This window comes from Halichoerus grypus, chromosome 4, assembly GCF_964656455.1.
Source record: "Halichoerus grypus chromosome 4, mHalGry1.hap1.1, whole genome shotgun sequence".
In the NCBI taxonomy this organism is placed as follows: domain Eukaryota; kingdom Metazoa; phylum Chordata; class Mammalia; order Carnivora; family Phocidae; genus Halichoerus; species Halichoerus grypus.
In genome coordinates this window covers 68,797,506-68,822,576 of record NC_135715.1, presented here as the reverse complement: position 1 = coordinate 68,822,576, position 25,071 = coordinate 68,797,506, and the positions used below count along the sequence as shown (strand labels likewise).

The 25,071-nt window shown below is 41.9% G+C and overlaps 1 protein-coding gene across 15 annotated transcripts in view; it reads left to right on the top strand.

Moving 5' to 3' along the window:
* Window positions 1-25,071, top strand: part of FRY (FRY microtubule binding protein) — a 425,755-nt gene that overhangs the window by 390,571 nt on the left and 10,113 nt on the right. For 13 of the 15 annotated variants that reach the window (XM_078070487.1, XM_078070483.1, XM_078070485.1 and 10 more), the window contains 7 exons: window positions 1,782-1,948; window positions 3,371-3,560; window positions 8,714-8,863; window positions 9,987-10,085; window positions 12,185-12,268; window positions 20,393-20,410; window positions 22,246-22,356. In XM_078070487.1, coding sequence (XP_077926613.1) covers window positions 1,782-1,948; window positions 3,371-3,560; window positions 8,714-8,863; window positions 9,987-10,085; window positions 12,185-12,268; window positions 20,393-20,410; window positions 22,246-22,356 — 819 coding nt within the window. The remainder of the gene's footprint in view (window positions 1-1,781; window positions 1,949-3,370; window positions 3,561-8,713; window positions 8,864-9,986; window positions 10,086-12,184; window positions 12,269-20,392; window positions 20,411-22,245; window positions 22,357-25,071) is intronic. The other 2 variants (XM_036070506.2, XM_036070513.2) reach the window with 1 other exon arrangement.

Genomic DNA, 25,071 nt, shown 5'->3' with positions numbered 1-25,071 from the left:
CACTTTAAACAGATTTGAGGTCCAGGTACTTTAAACCAAGGACAGCCAACCAAATCGCAATCACTTAAAAATGTTGAAGCTTAAAGAATTATTTCTAAGAGAGCCTCAGTGCAAAAGGACTACAGTCTGGATTCTCAGAGTCAGCAGAGTCCCTTTTATAGCCAAAAAAGGTGCAGAAAGAAAAGAAACTTGTCTGAGATTAAAATGCCAGAATCCTAAGATTAAGAAATTAAAGCTCATGGGAAGGACATCACAAAATAAATGTGAAGTTATTAGCATTTGCTATTTCTCAGTCTTACCATAGTCATTCTCTCAATTTTTCTGTTTTGACTGCCAAGTTACATAGATTTCTCATAGAAAGCACTACCTGAGTGGTAATATACTTAGGAACTCACGCAGGAATCATCTAATTTGATCAAGGAAAAGCTAAGTCTAATTTCTGAAAGGCTCTCTCTGTTTTCCTCCTGAGCTGGGTTTCTGCAATGTGCGATATAGCCGTGATGTTAGAAAGGGAAAATAAAGGACATTTTTGTGAGAACCCAACCCTCCCCTAATAGATTAGGTTTATGTACACTAATGACCCAGACCAGTCACCGGCAGCCAGTCTCGTTGGCACCACTGTAGTTTTAAAAAGCCGGAAAAAGCAGATATGGATAAGCCTCTGAAACTCAGTATTTATGAGCAATTTCTTCAAAGACATGAGCTATCTTGTTTCCCTAACATATCTTTAAACACCCCTCTTAATTTCTTTATTAATCCTAGATTCAAAATACCAACTGGGTGGCCAGCCAGCAACCTGTGATAATGCTCGAATTCATATATATTTCCTTTTTGCCTGGCTCTGGTTTTGTTTTAAGAAAATGACTCACTAAAACATGTGCGTGTGATGTCTTCCTCTCCTCTTCTGGTCTGTAACCCAGTTGCCTTCCTTCCTCTCATAAAGAACAGTCAGTTCTCCAGCTGAGTCCCCCTGGCCCACATTCAAACCCAGCCTCTTTTTCCATTGCACTCGCTCTGTCTCTCTCCTGCCCCTCACTGATCCCAGCTCTGCCGACCTAGAGCCCTTGCATTTCGCTGCTCACTCTACAACAATGTGAGAGCAGCCTCTCTTATCCGTTATCTTCGGGGGGGTTCCAAGAGCAAAGCATGTATGTAAATGGGTCTTAGAGGATTTCCAGTATGAAAAGGCCTATCAACATGGCGGGCTCAGTGAACAACTGTGGACCACTCATGCACCCTGCAGGTTTATCTTGAGCATTTACTATACCAGCCACTGATGATTCTAAATTCCAGTTTCCATAGGTAAAGGAATTCTGTGTCAGAGTGTTCCCTCTGGATAGGCTCGCTTTAGAAGGCAAGTTTTGTACAGTGGAAAGAGCTCTAAATCCAAAGGCCCTGATTTATCTACTTGATGCCAGGCAAGTCCCTTTCCCACACATGAGTTTCCTATAAAATGTGAGGGCTAGACCAAGGGGTCTCTGTGGTCTTTTCTAAGTTTAGCATTTATACTCCCATAATCATGGATCAAATATGACAATCTACTAAGAGCCTCTTTGGAAACTACTATAGGCAAGACTGACAAGAAGGTAAAGAATGAACAGTGCTTCTGAGAATTCCTGAGTCCAATTATAGAAAGTGACTGTTTTGTAGCCGGAAAATCAATGCCCCTGATTTCTATCACTCTCGGGATTGGTCTCTTTTATTTTCCCTTTAGTTGAATAGATTTTCCCAAATATATTCTTACAAGGTGGGGGGATTCTTTCCTCTCTTTCTTCTTCCAGGCTGAAGCCGTCCAGGAGGAGGAAGACACGGCCGTGCATGAGGACGATCTCTCCAGTTCTGTCAATGAACTCCCAGCAACCTTCGAATGCAGTGGTAGCTTCAGCCTGGATATGACTGAGGCAGAAGAAAAAGGCAATAGAGGGCTGGACCAGTTTACTCTCGCTAGGTAAAGCAGCCCCTGGTGGAAATGAGTGGTGACAGCGTACCTGGCACATTGTATCACATTCACTGTATCTCAGGTGAAAGGTCACACGGCACAGCCGGGACTTCCTAATGAGGAGTCCGAATCAACTTCTGATTCCGAAGGCTCTCGGCTGGTCAGAGTCGTCCGGCCTGGGTGCAGGGCCTGGTGTGGAACTGAAAGGGGTACTCAGGTAGTGACCCCTAAAAGCCGTAGAGTAACACAGAGTAACACCGAGCAACGTAAAGCCATAGAGTAGCTCAAAAGCCAAAGAGGGGCCTGGGGACATGGTCCAAGCCTTGCAAGCTTTGAAGATAAGCAAGACTGGCACACCTTGGAAATGAGGAGTTCTTTCCACTTCGAGTTAAAAGACAAGAACAAGAGGCTCTTTATAAGTTAAATACCTACTCTTTTTTTAAGTGGGTGGCTTTCAGCCTGGTGGCTGATATTTCTGAGACTAGTGAGAGCTAGTCAGAGAACACGAATAGATGAAAATAGAGAGGAATAGATAAAAAACACTAATGCAGGGGCGCCAGGGTGGCTCAGTCAGTTGAGCGGCTGGCTCTTGATCTCAGCTCAGGCCTTGATCTCAGGGTTGTGAGTTCAAGCCCCACGTTGGGCTCCACACTGGGCATGGAGCCTACTTAAAAAACAAAACAAAACAAAACACCACACACACACACTAACGCAGTGTCTAGAAAAAAATCACAAGTGATAAGGCTAGAGGTTTACTTCTAGAGAAGAATCCTAAAATCTCTCTTCTGAATGTGGACAAGAACTAAGGAGCTTTTGATATGGCCAGACAAAGGCCTCTGTTATGGTGAGCAGTATCTGTCCTTGGAAGGAGACGCTGAAGGTCATGGTACCTACAGAAGAACCTCACCTTCCGCCTGTGGTCATTATCTTTCCTTCCTTCCTGGGGCTCGGTGTCTCTCACCCTGCGTTTCTATCCTTCCATTTCCTTTTCTCCCTCTACCCTCCCCTCCTGGGCATTCATGCATGTGCAGCCATTAATACTCTCTCCCACAAAGCACATTTGGAATCTGAAAATCAGATTCCAAATTTGTGTTCTAATGGTTCATGATGAAAGCTGAAAAGGCGCAAAAGTGCCAAAAGTAATGTTTCTCTGTCTGGGGAACAGCGGCTGGGAAAGCGAGAGCGCTCGTTGCTGGAGGCTCCGGGGGCGGGTCCCGACTCACTCTAAAAGAAGTCAGAAGGGGAGGAATCCCAGAAATTCTGGAGGTGAAAATTCTCTTTCCTAGATTCAGAAGAGAATGGCGAAGATGGGGGAGGGAGAGCTGAGTCCCCAAAGCAACCTCGCCGGGATAGCCGGCAGGGCCAGAGGGAGGCGACCCGGGAGAGGATGAGGACGGCACTTGTTGACAGGGTTGTCTTCCTCTTTCCCAGCTTTGGAGAAGGTGACAGGGGGGTCTCTCCCCCGCCCTCGCCCTTCTTCTCGGCCATCCTTGCTGCATTCCAGCCGGCGGCCTGTGACGACGCGGAGGAAGCCTGGCGCAGCCACATCAACCAGCTCATGTGCGACTCGGATGGCTCCTGCGCGGTGTATACATTTCATGTGTTCTCCTCCTTGTTTAAGGTACGGGGCCCAGCGCCCCGAGGACTGCGTCTCGTAGCGGGGCCGGCTAGCTTCCGGCGGCGGGAGGCGTGGTGCTTTCGTTCTGGGTTTGTACTCTCTTCTGCTCCGGGTACCCCTCTGTTGCCTCTGACCCCAGCCTTTCTTCTGTTTAACCGTAATCTGCACAACCTTCCCAAACTGGTATTGCAAAGGCCTTGTCCCCCGAGAATGCAGTCCATGTGCTGTGCTGTTCACTCTTGCCGTTCTGGCTTTTGTGGATGTCATCCGTCCCAGGCAACCGTGACACCAGAACCATCCAGTGGTACCTTCTGCCAAGCCTATCCTGCATCCCGTCTTTCCTCTCAGACACTTCCTCTGTCTCTCCTTTTTCTTCATTATTCGTGTTTAGCCTGTCGTTGTCTTTTCTCTCTTTTCCCCCGCATGAATTCCTTAAACGTGTGGTAGATGCTTCTGAACACGTGAACGGTCATACTTTCCTTAGTCCGGACAGGGTCTGCGCAAATTAGAAACAGAGGCCCCTTCCTCCAGACCGGTGCGGTACCGAGTGTGGCCGGCAGAGGGCAGGCTGGCTCTCAGTCCCTCCGCCAGGCACCCGTGGCATCTTGCCCACGGCTCAATGTAGCAGTCTCTGCGAGGACACCTTCAGATTTCACTTGTTATCTCCAAACACACAACAATGACTGAACCAAAGAGATGGAGGGAACTCGACTTCTGAGGGGTGCTTGAAGGTGTATTTTGATGCCTGCCTGTCTGTTGGTGTGCAGATTCCTGTCAGTTCCTTCATTTATCCTGCTCTGAACTTTTACTCCAAATTTCATCAAATGATTGGTGGAGGTGGGAGGCAGCAAAAGATGAGAAACACGGCTTTTTATGAAGAAACCCCGAAGGTCTTCTGTCAGCACTGGAGTTAACTGGCTCTGTGTGCTGTATTTGAAGGCGATCCTAAGAAAGTAGCAGGGCTGGGAATAATGCTCAGCCAGGAAGATGAGGTTATAGGTGAAGATCGACTGACACGGAAACATAGTTACCATAGAGTTTAAGAGAAAACTAGTTTTAAAAAACCAGTGTGTACAGTACTCCTCTTTTTTTTTTTTTTTAATATTCAGAAAATAGTGAGGATTATATACTAGCAGTTCACTGTAGTTTACTGAGGGTGATGAGACTATGGGTGTCTTTTTTTTTCCCCCCTTCTTTTTACTTTCTTTCAAATTCCTATTTTCCTATAATGAAGATGCCTTTCTTTCAGCATTTTTTCTACACTTGTATTTGATAACCCACAAAACAGAATTGCCACTAATAATACAGGGGAAACATGGAAAGGGACAATGAGTTCCAGCCTCCAGTAGATGTGAGGGATGGGCGAGTGAATGGACAGACAAGGGTGGAACCCCCTTACACTGTTTTATAGGTTGAGTTCTGTTGAGTATATCATGAGAGGGGACCGTAACTTGGTTGGCCTGAGGGATGGGCCCACTCATCAATTACCTTAAGAAGAGCCATGGCAGGGGCGCCTGGGTGGCTCAGTCGTTAAGCGTCTGCCTTCGGCTCAGGTCATGATCCCAGGGTCCTGGGATCAAGCCCCGCATCGGGCTCCCTGCTCCTCGGGAAGCCTGCTTCTCCCTCTCCCACTCCCCCTGCTTGTGTTCCTTCTCTCGCTGTGTCTCTCTCTGTCAAATAAATAAATAAAATCTTTAAAAAAAAAAAAAAGAAGAAGAGCCATGGCAGAAGGGAAAGGCAGGAAAATCAGGAATTCTACTAAAAGTGGGATCATCTGCCTTAAAAAGTTTCCAACCCAGGAAGCTGCAATTTAGTTACTATAAAAAGTAAAGTCTGGGGGCACCTGGGTGGCTCAGTGAGTTGGGTGTCTGCCTTCGGCTCAGGTCATGATCCCGGGGTCCCGGGATCGAGTCCCGCATCGGGCTCCCTGCCTGGTGGGGAGTCTGCTTCTCCCGCTCCCTCTGCCTGCCGCTCCCCCTGCTGTAGCTCTCTCACCCATTTTTTTTGAGAATTATATACCAGTAGTACTAATAGCTACAGTTTCAGTGTTATTGTGCTGCTCTCTGCCAACTTTTCAGTTTCCTTTCAGGGACATCTTTTAGAAAGTTGACTGGACAAACTGAAGTTGTATCTGAGATTAACTGGAGGCTGGAGGGGCTGTTAGGCTTAAGAGAGAAAACAATTGTTTGCTGAGAGATAAGAACTCCAGAAACACTCTAACACTGAGCCAGATTGCAATGTTAAAACAAACCATGGGGAAGTTACCATTTGAGGCAAATTTACTTGTTAAGGATTTAGGAACAAAGTAATTTATTTTTAATATCATTCTGAAGTCTCTTTTAAAATAATGGTTAATGGTTAATAATTTAAGTTTGGCTGTTGTAGTATTTTTTTTTTTTCTTATTATGGTCACTAGACTATCTGTGCTCAATTTTCACATCCTGAGCAATACTTTTCCCTCTGCCCAGCATGGCCGTGTCCTCTTGGCCCTCAGCTGTACTCCCAGTGACACACAAACCCCTGATTGGAGCTCACTTCAGCAAATGAAGCCTTCCCTTCTTTCTCCCTTTCTGTCACCTGGGATCCCAAGCACATTGTGGTTCCATCTGTCATGCTTGTCACATTCTATGAGAATTACTTATTACCTGTTTCCCCCGGAGAGGGCAAGTAATGGTGTCTTAGGCTAGCACAGTTGCTAACACACAGTAGGTGCTCAGTGAACATAGGACGAATGAATGGGAATCTTTTTTAGCGGAATTCTTAAACAGACATCTGACTTGGGGCGCCTGGGTGGCTCAGTCCTTAAGTGTCTGCCTTCAGCTCAGGTCATGATCCCAGGGTCCTGGGATCGAGCCCCGCTTCGGGCTCCCTGCTCGGTGGGAGCCTGCTTCTCCCTCTCCCACTCCCCCTGCTTGTGTTCCCTCTCTCGCTGTGTCTCTCTGTCAAAATAAATAAATAAAATCTTTAAAAAAAAAAAAAAAAAAAACAGACATCTGACTTGATGACAGCAGACCAGCAGGTTGTCCCATGAGCTGGGAGGTGAGGCTGGGCCCTTGGGTAGGGGGCACGTTTGGGTTTGAACTTTATTTTTCCATTCATGTATTAGATTAATCCCTATGTAGCTTATCTGCAATAATAATCATACAAATGTGTACCTCTTATTTCAGTTTTTAATATTACATTTAGCCTTGGGGCACCTGGGTGGCTCAGTCAGTTAAGTGTCTGACTTTAGCTCAGGTCATGATCTCAGGGTTGTGGAATAGCACCCCTCATCGATCTCCCTGCTCAGCAGGGAGTCTGCTTCTCTCTCTCCCTCTACTCCTCCCCCACTTGTGCTCTCTCGCTCTCTCTCTCAAATAAATGAAATCTTAAGAAAACATATTACATTGAGCCTTAAGAACTTTCTCAACTGTTATCAAATGCTATGTGACTGAGAGTAATATGAGTCACAAAATAGGTATTAATACAATATGCTGGGAATGAAATACATTTCAGGCATGCAGTCTGTTAAGCTGTTGTCATGTCCCCACCATGTCTGTTTACTGTTTTCCTACATTTTCCTGTGAGTCTGAAGGCCACATCTCCCTGTATTTAGTTGGATTTGGGAGGGGCAGAGAGGAGGTAATTGCCAAAATAATTTCGTTTTAAAAATGAGGAATTGATTTCTAATGGTCCAGCATGGCCATCTTTCCAAGTGTCTCAGCCATCATATGTCCTTCCTGCTGCTCCTGGGTTAGGATGTCGTCATGGTATCACACAGTGCCTCCAAATTATGTGATGTGTTTATACGGAAGTCAGGTGAGGACAAAATGAGTGTATATCCCCTCAATATCACCTGCCTTTATATAAGAGGCTCTAAAGTTCCCTGACAGATAGCTTCCCAGACCTCACCTTATCCTTAGGTCAAATGGAAAGAACCCCAAACTCTTTGGGGACCTGAATCCTACTCCCAGTTCTGCCACTCAACTAGGTGTATGATGCTAGACATGGCATTTCTCGTTCTTTCTGCTCTAACATTCAGTCAAGTTTTTTTTTATTTTTCTCTAACTGTACATAAAACTAACTTAGCCCCATAAAGACATATGTATGCTCTGCGTTATGCCAAAATTCTCATATATATGAAGTAAAAAATCATTAATATGCAACATGGTTGGCATTTCTCTAATATAAAGCATAAGGAATCAGCCTGCTGTTGTTGGGGGACATCTGCTTTCCTCACAATAGGGCAGAGAGGATTTCTCCTGGATTCGATTCCACAACTCAAAAGGTATGACATCTCTTTGAGGAAAGCCAGTGCCTAGGACTGGAATTATTTTTTGGTTAAATCTTGTGTTCTTTTTGTTAAAGATACTGTGTGTTGGAAGCTTAAGGGCTAGAACATGTTTCCATTTTGGCACTGACACAGGCACTGTGACTCAGATTCTTCCTAATTCTGGTTTTGTCCTCAGGCAGGATAGGAGAAACTAGCTCTTAGGAAGCTTTGTCGATTTGTGGAAGGAGGATGAGCTCTGGAGTCAGGCTCATCATTCCTCTGTGACTTACGAGCTGCATGACCTTAGGCAAGTCAGGTCTTCACCTTGATTTCTTTCCCCGGTTGTGAGGATTAATGAGTCAACATAAGCACCACTATGGGACAGAGTTAGAGACACCAGAGCAGACACGCTCTCAGAGGGAGATATTATTCCAGACCCACATAGCATTTACTTCCACTTTCCAGAGGCTCAAATGGCACTATTTTGATGCTCTTTCTCAGGAAGCTGTGATCTTGGGGAACAGAAAAGCGTTAAATCTCATGACCTTTTCTAACTCGAGCACATTTACGTAATCTGAGTAATTTCTCACTGCTCTGACAAACAAGTGAGGAGGACTCAAGTTGCTGACCAGCACTAACCACCAGCAAAAAGAAAAGCACCATTTATTTAAAAGATTATAAGAGCATCCACACTCTGGGAAACAACACTTTAAGAAGAAATTTGGTCCACACTGGGTGATTATTTACTTAAGACCAACATGCACTCTACTCCCTATCTCCCCCCCTCAACCTCTACCTGAGGACCTACGCTCATTTGATATTTTTATAAAGATTAAAAAATAGGTTTTTCTAGTGCATAAGTTAAAACTTGCCCTTTACAAATGGTAATTATTTTACCTTGCAGAATATTCAGAAAAGATTCTGCTTCCTAACCTGTGATGCGGCCAGTTACCTTGGAGACAATCTCCGGGGAATCGGGTCCAAGTTTGTCAGCTCTTCCCAGATGCTCACCTCCTGCTCTGAATGCCCTACACTCTTCGTGGATGCTGAGACCGTGAGTACCCCAGTCTCTGGCGGCAAATGGCCGGCGCAGCTTACTAAGGTGTGGAAATTCCGGGAAGCGTGCTTGTGTTGTGGTTTGTCTGAAAGATACTGTCAGTGTTTGTGAGAAGCGCCGTGTTGTGACATGATCCCCAAAGGCCTGAGTCTGCATAGTAATGACTGTACCTTACCAGCCAAGGCCAAGTCATTTCAGAGAATCGGGAGAAAAATCCACCTCGGTGCTCCCTCCGTGTCCTTGGCACCTCTCTCCAATAACTCTGGCTTTGACAGCCATGAATAGGTGAGTGACCCCCCCAGAGCTGACCTAGCCTGTCCCCACGATGCCAGGTTGGCCAGCCAGATGGGGCTCCAGAGGCAATATGTCCTCACTTTGCTCACTTCCAAATCTCAGGTGGAGACTGATCGCCCCTGGAGGGATTCATCCAGCCCAAACAGCAAGTGATGAGTTGGAGAGTTGGTTAAAGCATCCTCTGGCTGACTGCCAAATCATGACTTTAGGAATATAACTCTAAGCCCGCACGACGGGTGAGCTCTTTGGGGGCTCATGCCCCCATGCATATCACACAACCATCTCATATACTAATTCCTGAATTTAGAACCAACACGGATGTGCTCTGATTTCAAAAGTCTCTGAAGAATTAGTCTTCCCAGGAACTTGGTGGTTAGCTACCTTGCAGCAGGGAATACAATAAGAGAAATCATTCTATATTAAAGGATTTAAAGTTCAGATTAACTATAAAATCAGTTCGAAAGTCTATTTCGAGGTCTGTCTTCACACTTTTTGGAATATTACTAGATGAAGATACTAGAGTTCATGCATAAAATGAAGATCTTTAACGTGAGCTCCTACAGACACTTGTTAAGATTTGAAAGTCTATACTGATATGGAGAAAACAATATTTTCATGGGAGATTTGGATTAGCGAGCTTGTATTCAATTGCCATTGCGGCTGATTGTGGAGCAAAATTACACGTTGCACAGCTTACTAAAAATGGAGCCACTGGTCCTCACTTTACATTATTTCTAAATATATTTCTCTTTTCTCTCTCTCTAGCCATGCCTGTGTCTAGTTATCTCTCTGATTGTTTTAATACAAATGACTTTCCTGTCTTTAGCTCCTTTCTTGTGGACTTCTGGACAAGCTCAAGTTCAGTGTTTTAGAACTGCAAGAATATTTAGATACCTACAACAACAGAAAAGAAGCTACTCTCTCGGTAAGTTTTTGTGTTTCTGTGCATATACATTCAGTTAAAATCAAATGAACCCCACCACTATGAGCCCTGGGGAGGTGTTGTGATTAATTTAAGATAGGATCTTTGGAAGAAGACAGATGTCATCTATTCCTCTGTTAGGGACTACAGTTCCAATTGAATAGTGGTAGAACTGTCAACAGTATGGATGATACAAAAATGATGTCTACAAATGAGAAGTCTTCAGCTTTCATTTTTATCCCCATAATTTCCCTACCCAGAAACTGGGAAACATGAGTATCTGCTTGATATGTCTCCTTGTCAATGTCATTAACTTTTCTCAGAGATTTAATAAAATTGTTATTTATTTCCTTCCAGTGTTTGCCTCACCTGAACATAGATGGGGTGGATCTCAGCTCTCTCCTCTTAACTACTCTCAGTAGCTGCCTTCCCCTGACCTCATTGCTTCTCCTGGCCTCGACTCCTGCTCTTTACTCTTTTTTTTCCTTCATAGACCTAGACTGTAAAATATTAGAGACAGAAGTGATCCAGAAACCAGGCATGCAGACCCCTGATTTCTGACAAGTAATTGTGTGTAATATCTATGAGACACTTTTTATAATATGCCAAACACTATAGAAAAGACATGAATTTTGAAATCAGATGGACATGGGTTCAAATCACAGTTCAGCTACTTAAGGGTTAGTGACCTTGGATAAGTTACTTACCTCCTCATCTCAGATTCGTCATCTATAAGACGGTGATAATAACTAATTTGCAGAATTGTTGTAAGGATATAACAATTATAATAGTCATAGTATATATCTTTTCCTGCGTCCTTTCTATGTGTCCAACAACCTGATCAGAGTTATATCTCTTAAATTAAATAATGGAATGCTCACAACTACCCTGGAGTTGCTATTATTGTCCTCATTAGCTAGGAGGTGGAAAGTTGGTATTGAAACCCAGGTCTATGGGATTCAAAAGTCCATGCGCTTAAACACAACACAGTATTGCCTTTAAAATAGAAATAACCTATGTAAACTGCCCAGCACAGTGCCTCATACACAGAAGACATTCATTATACAGTTACTTGTTTTTTCTTTGTTGTTATTGTTGTTATTGATCTTTTCATGATCTACCCAAGGGCGAGAGTTCTGACATTCTACTATAACAATTCCCATTGTCTTCTATTTCTGTGGCTTTACTGGTCATGGCTTTCCCCCTTCTCCGTCATCAGTTAATAAAAATAATCCTTCCATTCTTCTCGGTGAACAAATCAATCTTTTTGATGTCAGATGTGAATTTCAGTTCTTCAGTGCTTTTTGTTTTGTGCCCCGGGGTTCCTTTTTACATCTGTATTAGTTACTATCTGTATTAGTTACTATCCCAGATACTTAAGGATGTCAGAATCTCCAAATAGCTGAACTGTTATTTTAGTAGCCTTTCTTACATTGAAGTAGATCTGCCCCCACAGAAGCCACCCCATATCACAGAGAGGTAGGTGGGCCATGAGTCTAGTTGCATGGTCCAGAATCCCCCAGCCTATGAGGAATTGTTGGTTTTATCTCCCAGTCTCAATCATATGAAAGGTTTCCAACTGTATATGATTTTTTCAAGTTTATACATAAAATAGGAATGGTCTGGTGAAACCATCCTCCAGGAATGTTGTATCACAATGCTGAAATTATATATTTAAATGAGCATCATAAGGGGTACTGGGTGGCTCAGTCAGTTAAGCGTCTGCCTTCAGCTCAGGTCATAATCCCAGGGTCCTGGGATGGAGCCCCGTGTCAGGCTCCCTGCTCAGCCGGGAGTCTGCTTCTCCCTCTCCCTCTGCCCTGCTTATGTGCTCTCTCTCAGTCTCTCTCTCTCTCAAATAAATAAATAAAATCTTTTAAAAAATAAAAATAAAAAATAAATGAGTATCACCATATGAAGATATTTTAATCTCAAATAGATTATCTTCAACCAGAAAAAAATAATTTCAAAAAGGCATTACAGCAAAATTTTTTATTACTGTAATTAGAAGCTTCATCAATTTTCCCTGACAGGACTGATGATAAAAATGTTCTCAGGACATCACTGATTTTACCTATGTCTGCATCTCTTTCTGACAACAGTGGCTTGCAAATTGCAAGGCAACATTTGCAGGAGGATCAAGAGATGGAGTAATTACCTGTCAGCCAGGGGACTCGGAAGAAAAGGTAATGAAAACCTGTTAGAATTTATCTTTTCCGTGCCCTGACAGTGTGTGTTGATTTTGACCCACCCAAAAAGCATAGAGCATGAGAAAGGAAGCCACACAATGGGTCACCCCATTATATTCACAAGAAGAGTAAGAGTAAGACGGGATGATGTTCAGGCCACGCATGACTGTGTGTTGATGGGATTTGTGCAGAGGGGAGTCTTCTTTTTGGAAAAGCAGAGGTATAAAAATGATCTTTTTGCTGGACATCATTTAACTATACTAATCAATCCCTAATAAATCTGCTCTTCCTTTAGAATATAAAACCAAATTTCATTCATTCTTCACCGAATCACTTAGTTTCTTCAGTGAAGGAAATCTTTGTTGACCTTTCAGCAATCACTCTAAAACAGATATGATTTTTTCTCATTTAGAATTGCTGTAAATATACACGTCAGACCAGCAGCTGGCTTGTAAATGTGTGCTGTATTGTCAGGGCGGTGGGGCAGAAGACTATGAATGGATTAAAATCATTCCTTCTGCAGTTATGTGCTAAGTGCCTCCTATGTGGTCCACATGGTGGATATGATAATGAGCAACAGACAAGCCTGCACCCTTGAGGAGCTTCCGATCTTGTCAGGGAGGACAGACATTAGTCAAAAAATCATACAGTGCAAACAGCACCAAGTGCTATTAAGGAAAGAACCATAAGCTATGCAAGAAGGTAGCAAAGGAACCTGACCAAATGGGGAGGGCAGTTCTGAGAAGCCTTCTCCATGGAGGTACCATCTCAGTGGAGATCTCAAATGTGAGCCAGAGGTAGCCAAGTGAAGGGGAGTGAGTAGAGAGCCTGTGCAAAGACCCTGAGGCAGGAGGGGACGTGGCCCTTTGCAAGAACTGAAGAGAGCCTGCGTGGCTGCAAGTGTAGAAAGCAACTTGGAGAAAAGCTTGAGAAGAGTCTGCAGAAGCTGGCAGAAACCAGACCGTGCAGGGCTTGGGTGTTTCTCTTCACAGCAGTGGTAGGCAATTGAAATGTTTTAATGGGTGGGTAGGATTAGAGTCAGGCTCCTGCATTCTACTCTGGAAACAGACTGAAGTGCGCCAGAGTGGATTAGGGAAGTCAGGTGAGGTGGCTGCTGCCCACTCAGGCAGAGGTGCTACCTTGGCATTACCTCACCACTACTGAAAAAAGCCTTTTGGACTGTGCACCCTTCGGAGGATGAGAAGCCATCTTCCTGTGTTAGACACACAGTGCTTTACTAAGGTGTAAAAACAAACAAACAAAAAAACATTGAGGGGTAAAAATTTTCAACAGAATACCAGTGGTTCAATTCCATCTGGGAATTGTTTTGAACAAGTCTGCAGTCCTGAGAGTAACTATCCTTGCTGTGGGTGAGTCCCCAGGTGAGCCCCTTGGTAAGTGTTAGTGAAGAGGTACGAGGTTGAACAAGCAAACTACAAGACTGAGAAATATCTAGATAGGGTTCTAACATGTGGGCAGTAATGGGAAGAGAGCTGCCTGCCACACCCCGGAAGTTTGGCCACTGGGCATCTTCCGGGGTGTGGCAGGCAGCAACAGCCCCATTTTAGATAAGGAAACCAAGGAAACCAAGCTTGACTGGTCCAAGGCTTCATGGCTGATAGGCAACGGGCTAAAACATGGCCTGCCCACAACATCTGGAAACAGGCAAATGTACATAACAAATGGTGTATCTATATTACATTTTAAAAATATGGGTTTTATGACATCACATGAGATGTCTCCAGTAAGCATAGCTGAATGTGCAGTTCAAAATACAACAGACTCTAGCTTTTCCATCAGTCCCTGCATATGTATCTGTGATGTGCTGCCTTAAATGACTTGTGACTCTGATTTTCACTCAATAACCTGTGCCATGAGCATACCCCAAAAGTAACGTGTTAAATACATTACACACACACACACACACACACACACACACACACACACACACACACACACACGATATGTTACAGATTTTTTGGCCGCCCAGTAGCACCCACGCCTTTTGATTCCAGGCCCAATCCTCCCTCCACTATACTCTGCTATTAAAATAAATTCAGTCCAGAGAAAAGTTATCAAGTTATGACTTAAAATTAGCAAAAACCTAGTCTAGTTCATGATACAGTTTGTCTAGGACTATAAAAATAGTTATCTAAACTTTTACCCTCAATCATCTAACTCTGTTATATTCTCTATAATCAAATCTCCATCAGGAAAATGCATTAATACATTGCAGATTTTTGGGAATGAGGGTTAAAACAAAATCTATTATTTATTTGTTCATTTGTTTACAGCTTCCTGGTTAAATCTAAAAACTCAGGACTTCCAGTTAAATTATCCTCTTTCCCAAACATTCCAATTTTCAACTATGTGTCTCTGTTGTGCTTACAGTTTATTTTTGTGGTTTTCTTTTGTTCAGTTGCCCCTTTTCCCCCCCATTTCTTCTCCACGTCCCTCGAAGAAAGATTTCTGTTGTTTTTGCTTAATCTTCTTACCTCTGTTTTTTTTTCTTTTTCATTTCCTCCTCATCCCCCCCTTTCTGTGCATCTGTGTTGTAGTCGTGTTTCTTCTCGTCCATTTTCTTGTTTTTAGACTTCATTTCTTCATTCAAGTATTTATATGTGGCAACTCTGTTAGCATTATAATAAAGGCTGGAAAATACAAACGTGGAAAGAAGAAACTGTTTTCAAGCACTGTACATATAAAAACACATTTGATGTTTTACAACAGTCCTTGGAATGGTTTTTCCAGTTTTGCAGATAAGAAAGTTAAGGCTGAGAGGCTACGTCTGCAGGCCAGATTCTTCCCATCCCCAGAGTTCATACTTTCTCTAACTTAGTTTAAAGGTAAAAACATACACATAGAAAAAAGATAGAGGACAATTTCCAGCATCTGTCTAAAAGTCTGTATGGTTTTAGGAACCTGCATAAAACACCCAGCAGGGAGGAAAGTGGGCTTGTTAGGAAAAGGTCAACATTAAGGCCAAATTCTGAGTCTAATGTTTCCAGCATTTTTGCAAAACCAACCCAGCTCTCTTCCCATTACTGGTATTAGCTCAGTGCATTAGAATTTCCCTGTGTGGCTCATGGACACACTGATGACCAGAAAACCCAGACAATGAACAAATATCCTGAAGAAGATGCTTTTGGTCCTTTGTATGTGACAGTTCTGAGGTCAAAGCTGGTCTGGAAGGCAAATTGTATACTGTCTACCAGAGAAGGTGCTCTCCCACTGAGTCAGGCAAGGCTTGGGTGATTTGTTTAAATCGTCGGGATACTGTTAAATTCTGTTTTCTTAGTAGACCCTGGAAGTAGTTTGGCCACTGGGCATGCAGCTCAAACCGCACATTCTCTAATCCCACCCACCTTACCTTCACCCCACTGCTGAATGTGAGGTCTGGCTAGGCACAGGGGGGAGTGTAGAAATGAGGAAGACTGCGTTCCCATTGTAGAGAACACTCCCAACAAGGCCAAAAATGGGCCATGAGGGCAAATGGGGGGGGGGGGAATCTTTACACGCTACTAAAGGTGGGCCTTGAGGATGGATGATGGTGTCACTCCACTGAAACAACAATCTTATGTCCAGAGTTGGCAGAGATATTACTATGCTAATTAGAGCTACGGTTTGGCTTATGTCCCAAAGCAAACCCAACAAATGTTTGACCTCAGAGGACAGCTTACCCTCAAGTGATTCTCTCCAACTCTTTTGTTTAGTCAGGTTCCCTGTCTTCTGGAACAGTTTGAAGTTGCCAATTATTCTGAGCATGGAGGCAAGTGGAATGGGGATGGGAAGTGACCTTAAGGTTCACAGAATCTATGTCTGAATGCAGATTGTGGAGTAAATGTGCCAGTGATTATTACAGGAGTGTTTCTGTTTCAGAGAAGTGTGTACTTTAGGAAAGGATTAGTAACTTGGCTTACTGAACTTACCAAAGTAAATTCTTGAGCTCTTAGAGATGTCAGACTGCCAGAGATAGTGATGGTGGACATGCAGGCATATGGAGTCTTCCCACCCCCAAGCCCTACCCAGCCCCGACTGGTCATTGCCACAAGCTCATTTCTGGTCATTCCAAACAAGTGGCATAAGTGAGGAGTCACTATGGATGGGTTTGTAGAAGAGAATATAACTCCTTGCTGGGTGTCAAATATTTATTTTCCAATTTCTCTTGTATTCTTAACATGAAGTTGCAGACATCAAAATAATTTTATAAAAAGGTTACACTGGTAGCCTATACACTTGTAACCCAATTCACAGACATGTTTTATTAAGCTTCTACGATGTTTTCTTAATTGGCCTGACATTTAAAAATTAAAATCGTCGTCCACACATACGCATACATTCACAACAGAATGCTGTCTCTGAAAAAGAAGAGCCAGCAACACTGGGCCTGCCTTGTTATATGGCGGCCGCGAGCTTGGGCTGAACATCAGCTGCCCCTCTGGTGTGCTGTCCACCATTTCCCACTGCAGTGTTGAGTTCCTAATCCTGAAGGCAACAGCCAGGTGCTTGGACTGCTGTTTTTCTTATAATAGAAAAATGCGTCACTGTACTTAAGGCCCCCAAGTGGGGAAGTGGAAAGCCAGACAGGGCTGTGTGTTTCAAGAAAAGTGGGCCACCCGTTAGCACCCGTTTGAGAGTGTGTTACTCTTGCCTGTGTGAGAAACGTCTCTCTCTATACAAGACGCAAGCGCCTGTCTGTTGAACCGGCTCACTCAGGTGTCTGTTAGAGAATTCTCGGTGCATGGACAAAACAGTTTCTTTAAAAAAAAGAAAAAAGAAAAAAAGCGTCTCTAATACTTGGGAAGTATTTTTGAGAGAAGGCTTATTTTAAAAGACGGGCATGATTAGTCAATGATTTAGGCTTCCGGGTGATTATAATAGCCATTCTCCTAGAATAACGCATGGCATACGCTAAATAGAATGTAAGACGAGGAGTATGATCTGCATGTGTCTCATGAAAGCAGTTTCACTGATTTGCAGACCCTGCTTTACCCATGTTTTCTCAGCCTGAGCAGGAGGGACAAAACTCTTCATGACCCTAGAACAGCCCTTCTCATTAAGAATTTGGGTTTCCACCGACCTCTCCATTTCCTGTGGAATTCATCTGGAGTGGCTACCACTAGGTAGTTTCAAGGGGACAGAAATGTGGGTCAGGAAGAAGAACCCCCGCTCCAAGTGCTCCGGATGGCAGCACGAGCCTTAGCCTTTCAACTAATGAATACGGCTCACCTCCCAGGTCCTATAGGGCCAGCCCTGGCAAAGCTGGAGATGTTTCCATTTCACTCATTATAAGTGATTTTAGTTGGCACAGTCCCAATTCAACAGGTATTTCTGAGCACTACTTGAACATTTGACTCTTTGGACTCAAGTGCAATCATTTACATTTAGCCCAGCTACATTTCATCTTATATTCCAGTCATCATTCCAAATACTAGGGTCTTTTTTGGACACTAATCTATGCACGAGAAGCCTGCAACCTCTATTCTTAAACAAACTGAACAAGTTGCAGTTTCTGCAGTTAAACTGTAACCCATTAAACAGTACCTTTCAGAGAGAGTCAATTACTCTTCTGTAAGGAATCCTCTTCCCCGCGTTGACTGAAAAGAAGTGTCTGCTGACGTTAAAGTGTTCTTAAAAATAGTAAATACCTCAGGCTGTGTAATCTGTATCATAGGCTTAAAGGTATTTGTCTTTCAAGGCTTTGAAAGATATCCATGGCCAAGGTCCAAAAAACTACTCAGCATACACAATACAATAGTCATCAGTGAGCCAGCCCCAAGTGATATTAGCAACAGGCGAGCACATGTTGATTATACCTACTTAGGAGACGACATACATCTATGTATTCTTAGGTTAGGTTGTCTAAATTTTATCCCATTTAATTTAAACCAGTGGCTTTCAGAGATTAACTATGATGAAAACAATAGCTATTACAGTACGCTGTGGCTCATCTTCTGTCATGATAAACATTTCTGAAATTTTTGCCTGACTGGCTATGTCCTAAGCATAGAACTCATTTAGAGAAGAATACAGAGAAACAAGAATGGCTATGCTACTGTTAACAAACAAAGATTATTCTGGGCTTTTAAGCTACCCTGTCTATGATCAGTTTTTAACATCTTGGTTTCTTGATATTTTCTTCTCGTTTTGAGAAAACATACCTCTAAATCCAATTTATAAATCAAGTTATATTAGGAGCGCAGGAACAGGGCTTAAAGAAAATCCTTCTGACCAAATAAAACGGTGCCATTCCCATAACATTTTCAAAAGAATCTTAAGTCACCGAAACATAAATACGTTCATAAAGACTTATGAAGGGATTATTCTTAAAACCTGGATACAGGAAAACATTAGCACAAGAGGGATAAAAGGTTTTAACATTTGCCATAAAATTGCCCCCTAGAAAGGTATTTTTCACTATCTTTTGGGGAGCTCTAAATGCAAACGAGACCCCAGCCTGTGGCCTAGGAAAGGATTCTAAGATAATAAATAGCAAGGCAGCTTGCACCAACCTACCTAAAATGGAGCGTTTAAGAAGGATATTGAGAACTGGTGTGCGTCAAGTTGGCCATCCCCCAAGAAATACAGTTTTGTGCCTTGAGAGCTGAGTGGGAGGAATTCATGGACATTAAATTCCTCAGCACCAAGCTGGAGTCAAAAAGTCTCATTTGCCTTTATTGAACAGAGGACATTCTGCTTTAACTGATTTGATGACCTTCTTGGATTACAACCTTGTTTTGGAAAACAGTAGAAAGATAGCAGTTTTTTCAGTACTTAAGGTTTGGTCATTAAAACGTCTAGGCATAAAGTCTTCTTGAAAATAATAAATACCTCAGGCTGTGTAATCTGCATCACAGGCTTCAATGTATTCATCTTTCAACGCTTTGAAAGATATTCATGGCCAAGGTCCAAAAAACTACTCAATAAACATAATACAGTAGTCATCAGTGTGCCCAACTCATAGGATATTAGTAACAGGTGAGGCAAGAAGAGACCCTCGGAGGTTAGGAGAAGGTGTTGGGGGGGGTTGGTAGTGGTGGGGCTTTATGTTTGAAGATACTAATAAATAATTTGATAGTTTTATTTTGTGTGTGTAGTGTACCACATATAAAGTATAATACATTAAACTGATAATAACCCAGAGATTTATTTTAGAAAGAACTTTAAAATAAGTGATTTTCCTATTAAGGATTAGAAACTAAGTTAGATACGTCTTTAAATATTTTGGAAATCCAGAACCAGATATATTGATCCATAATTAGGAATGGCCAAATTGATTTTTTTTTAATATTCTGTCAGACTCTGATCATCTTTCCAACACACCCACACTTTCCTTAAAGCCAAGTCTATGGTTATGATATGATGACACCAAAAAATGGAAGCCATAATTGAACATGGCTCAGTTACAAATTTATATTATTCTAAACTACCCACCAGTTCTAGATTACTTTTAGAAATTGAGAACAAAATTATTACAAATGAAATACAAGAAAATTACTTGTCAAATCTCACACTTGTTTGGGAGTATACAAACTCCTTTGAAATGACTGTATCTCGCAGTCCTATAAAATATTCTTAACGAGGAAGGCAATCTGACTAAATGAAAAGCCACTTAGATTGTTAATTATATTATATGTTAATTGGATTGTCATAGTTTAGCAGATAGGAAGTCAAACGGATTAAAGACTCTGCCTTAACTAACAGGTAGCAAAAGTATAATTTGTTGGGGCTCCAGTTCTTTCAGATTACTCAGTTGGTCTCCTCACAGTTTTACTCCATTCACATATTATTCACAGTTAAACACTAAAACCTTCAAGCAATAAAAGTTTTGACTTCTGGTCTCCAAGACTGACAAAACCTAAACAAACTAATCAGAGAGTCTAAACGATTACCAATTATTTTTCAGTGATATGTTTCCCATTCAAGCTTCTTTTTAACTGGACCGCTGTGCATGTTGAATGGGTACAAGACGTGCAACCATTGATCGAGTTTGGGCAAGCAATGCTAATACTGCTGACGGTTCTGCTCTTGGAAGAGGGCCATGCTTTCCGTTGCATGCATTACACTGACCCTGTACTTTCTTTCCTTTCCTTTGTTTCCTGTGCCATGCTTGCTGTGTAGCAAATGGAATCTCTTGCAGTAAGTTAACTTTCTTTCATACTCTTTGTCCATTTTAGGCATGGACCCATAACAAATCTTATTTTTACGGTTACTATTCTAGCTCTTAGCATGTTTTCCCCTTTGTGTTTCATTTTATTTTATTTGGTAGACTGAGACATGCAGTGAATTAGTAGCATTCTGGGCTGCTTTCGTCCCAAAGTAGAAACTTAAGTTGCTATGAACTCTCATACTATCAGTGGGATATCTTGAGTAATAACCAGCACTATAACAAAGGTCGGAGTTTTCATAGCTAGGTTTCACCTTAAATTTGTGAAGGTAACATTATGTTTTTAAAAATACTTTTTTATTTATCTGCAAGTCTCTGGCAGTTATCTTTTACATCAGATTTTAAAAGATTTCTATAAAGAAAGGTTTAAATGATCAAAAAACAAAATGCTTGACTAAAACAACCAAAGATCCAGTTTGGGTTAACTAATGAGTGTAGCTACTTCTTTAAACTTGTGTTTGGTATCAGCATTGAGAGATCAAAATCAGTCTAAATCTAGAATTGTTATTTTCCCCCCAGGAGCCAGGGAAAGGACAAGACAAAAGAAAACTTCATTGAGCATAGCCTTAGCACGGACTTTCGTAACTTTTAACAATTAGTATCAAAATTCTATTAGCACTATTAATTGGATATTCTTCCTAAAGCCTAAATTTAAATTCTTGTCATTTCTCTCCCTAAACTGATTTGGGGGAGCAATTTAAGGGACCTCAGAAGCTCTCAATTCTGAGCTGAGTTCTTTATAGTCCATTAGCAAAAGAAAGGCCCTATTTATCCTTACTTAACCATATTTGAACACTGAACAGTGACATGTTCCGTTGACGCCACATATTTAACCCACTTTCCCTGGTGACTGCTGAGCCATGAAATTCTATCTCGTGAAGGCTGCTCTTTTCTTCCACAGAATTGCCATCCACCACCTAGGAGCTAACTCATTCTTAGAGTAAAACGGGCAAAGTGTAGAGCCCATTACAAGCAGATACAGCTCAAAGAGTAGTATGATCGTTGGTGTTGGAATTACTCAAGATTATTTTTCCCTCATAGTAGACCTAAGCCATATAATGAAAACATTTTAAATTCCAGAGGTAGCTATAGGGCTCAAGGGCCATTTTTTATGACTCCTTTTTAATGTTCTTTCCACACAAAGTTTTGAATGTTCCCTTAATTTCTCTTTTCTCTTAGCACTTGTAGCCCCTTTTTAACTCTGTAATTCAACAAATATTTACTGAGCACTGAGTAGAAGCATTGTCACTAAAACTGATACAACACCTTAGAGGATCATATGACTGACTGTTGTGTTTACACAGACTTTGAGATGAGTGTCTGCACTCTAAAAGGCAGCCAAAATTGTCACATGGAGTAACCCCCCAGTTGCTGAATTTACAAATTTGACACCTAGAATGACTTAAATGTTTTGCCTTTCAAATATACTTTTCATAATTGTTTTTGCTTTTTAAAACAATTTTAGCCTATAAAAATTAAGACAACTGCAATTAAGATGACCACACTATAATTTGTAGGGATTTAATTGGCAAACATAATGAAAATCCGGTGATTCACTGAGTCCCTTTATGGCAACTCCTCCTAATTAGTCATCTTCCAGGAGCTATTCTATCTTGTATTGTGAATTTCTCACTGATATTTATTGGCTGGATTTTGTTGTTCTGTTTCATCTGGAATAATAACAGCTAGTTCTGTTTCCTTGATGTAAAAAAAAAAAAAGAAAAATGTTTTTCTCTACCGAGATTTCCTTTGTTATACAAGAATGATCCTTAATAACTGTTTCTTCCCATGCACACTCTCTCTTTAGCAATTGGAACTGTGCCAGAGGTTATATAAGCTGCACTTCCAGCTGCTGCTGCTTTTTCAGTCCTACTGTAAGCTCATCGGCCAGGTGCACGAAGTCAGCTCCACGCCAGAGGTGAGCCGCACACCTCCCGATGCCAAGTCCTACCCTGAAAATCATTCTTTTCCTTTTGGTCTCTCCTCCCAGCCCTTTTATAACTGTCCAAGTGATTTTATTCCCACACAACTGATTTGCTCAAACACAAGACTTAAATATGAGTTGTCTTTCCTTCCGCTCTCGTTTGGCAGTGCCAGGACTAGGGCAAAGCAAGTGACTAGCCGAGGCACAAAATTTAAGGACAATCCTGAGAGTGAGTGCCTCCCTGCTGCTATGCCGAGAGGCCTCACTTGGCCCACTCTGATCCTGACCCTGGTTCTGGACATCCTTCTTTGAAGAAGTTCCTGTGTTATGGTTTTTCTTCTTTATATTTACTTTTTCATACTTGCCCTAACATTCAGATAAGAAGTAAATATCTACATGACGTTTGATTCTCTTCAGTTGCCCTGTCCTGCTTAGCATTAGGATGCTTTAATATTTTTAAAAGTAACAAACATACTACTTCCAAGAGAGCCAAAATTTTCCTAGAAGTGAAGAAATATTACTGCAACAAAGTAAGTGAAATAATGGTGATGTACACTGGATATTATGGAAGCGCAAAGGTCAAGCATCTAATTCAGCTGGAGGTGAGGAGGTTGAAATAGGAAAGCTTTCTGGGGGAAATCACACCTGAGCTGATTCTTAAAGAAGGAGATGGAGTTAGATGAAGTGAGGGCTAAGGAGAAATGTTCCATTAAGCAGCTGCAGCATGAGCATAAAGTGGTAAAAAAGAGAAGGGAACTACAGGGGCGCCTGGGTGGCTCAATTGGTCAAGTGTCTGTCTTCAGCTCAGGCCATGATCCCAGGGTCCTGGGATCGAGCCCTGTGTCCGGCTCCCTGCTCAGTGGGGAGTCTGCTTCTTCCGCTCTCAAATAAATAAATAAAAATCTTCTTAAAAAAGGAAGCAAAAGGAACTTATTTTTTTTAAAGATTTTATTTATTTTAGAGAGAAAGCATGAGCAGGGGTAGAGGGAGGGGGAGAGAAGCCGACTCCCTCCTGAGCACGGGGTTTCATCCCAGGACCCGGAGATCATGACCTGAACTGAAACCAAGAGTCGAACACTTAACCAAATGAGCCACCCAGGCGCCCCAAGTACAAGCAATTTAGTATTGCTAGAATATGAAATGCAAACCAAAAAGGAAGAATCAGGCACAAGAGATAGGTAAGGGTTAGATGACGGAAGATACTGTGCCTGGGAATGTTTTAGTTAGATTTTTATGGCAGGGATGTGAAGGGTGGATTTGATGACACATAGGCTGGAGACAGGAGGCTAGTCACTAGGTTGTTGAAATAGCTCAGACAAGGATGAGGGTTTCGATCAGGACAGAAGGGCTAGGTATGGAGAGAGGACAGAAAATGAAAGAAAGACTTAGCACAAAAGGCCAATGAAACTGATTAGGGGTCAGGATGAGGAATGAAGGAGAAGGAAAAGTCGAGGGCAATGCTGAGATTCCATCTTCGATGAACCAGGTGACCCGTGGTACCACAGCTGACACAGGGATAAGGAGGACTGAGGCCACTATACATCCACGCGTGTTGGTCAGGGACGGTATCTGCCTACTAGACCATGCCCAGCTTTAATGACGTCTTGCAAGCAGTTCAATGGGAGGATCTGAGGTCAGAGGAGAGATGTGGACTAAAGGTGCAGATGTGCTGGTCGTCCGTGAACAGCCCGTCCTACCAAGAGCAGTGGGGTGAGGGCGGAGCCCAAGAAACCTCACGTCGGAGGAGGGTAGAGGAGGAAACACACATGACAGCCTTGTTACCATATTTATCACTTAGTTTGATAAAAGGAAAATGACTGAATAGTTTTTAAGTGTACTTTTAAATGCCAATTTCAAGGGAGGGGTATGAAGACCTCTTCACAAACCAGGCTTCCTCCACAGAATTACAAATTATTAGATTAAAGAGAACACAGTTAATGCAAGTTATAGGACATGTTGTCAAGATAAAGTTTGCTATTCTAGCAAATATTAACAGGAACCTTAGAGTCCATCTCTGCTCAAAAAATAACGCACATGAAAATGTAACTCATGTCATTTCCCATATTTAAAAGCAATTCAGGTTTCACTTTAGAGTAATAAAATTATGTATTCTTATCATGTATGTATATATTATGCATAATTATTTCAATCTAATAAATTTAAAGTGAATTTCTCCTTAATTATTTTAAATCTAGGGAAGTCTTAAATGGCTATACACACATACACATAGTATATAAAACATCCCTAGCTTTGAAATAATTAAGATATTGACTTTCAAACTTAAAAATTATATATATAAAATACTCTAATATTCTTTTTAATTAAAGTATGCTTGACATACAGTATTATGTCAATATTAGTTTTAGGCATACAACGTAGTGATTCGACATTTATATACATTAGGGAATGCTACCCAATAAATGTAGCTTCCATATGTCCCCAAAATTATTACAATATTATTTACTCTATATGCTGTACTTTTCATCCCTGTGACTTTATAACTGGAACTTTGTACCTCTTAATCCCCTTCACATCTTTCACCCGTCCCGCAACTCCCCTCCCCTCTGGCAACCACAAGTTGGTTCTCTATATTTGAACCTGTTTATTTGTTTTCTTTTTTAGATTCCACATATAAGTGAAATCATACAGTATTTGTCTTTTTCCATCTGACTCACTTAACTTAGCATAATACCTTCTAGGTCCATCCAT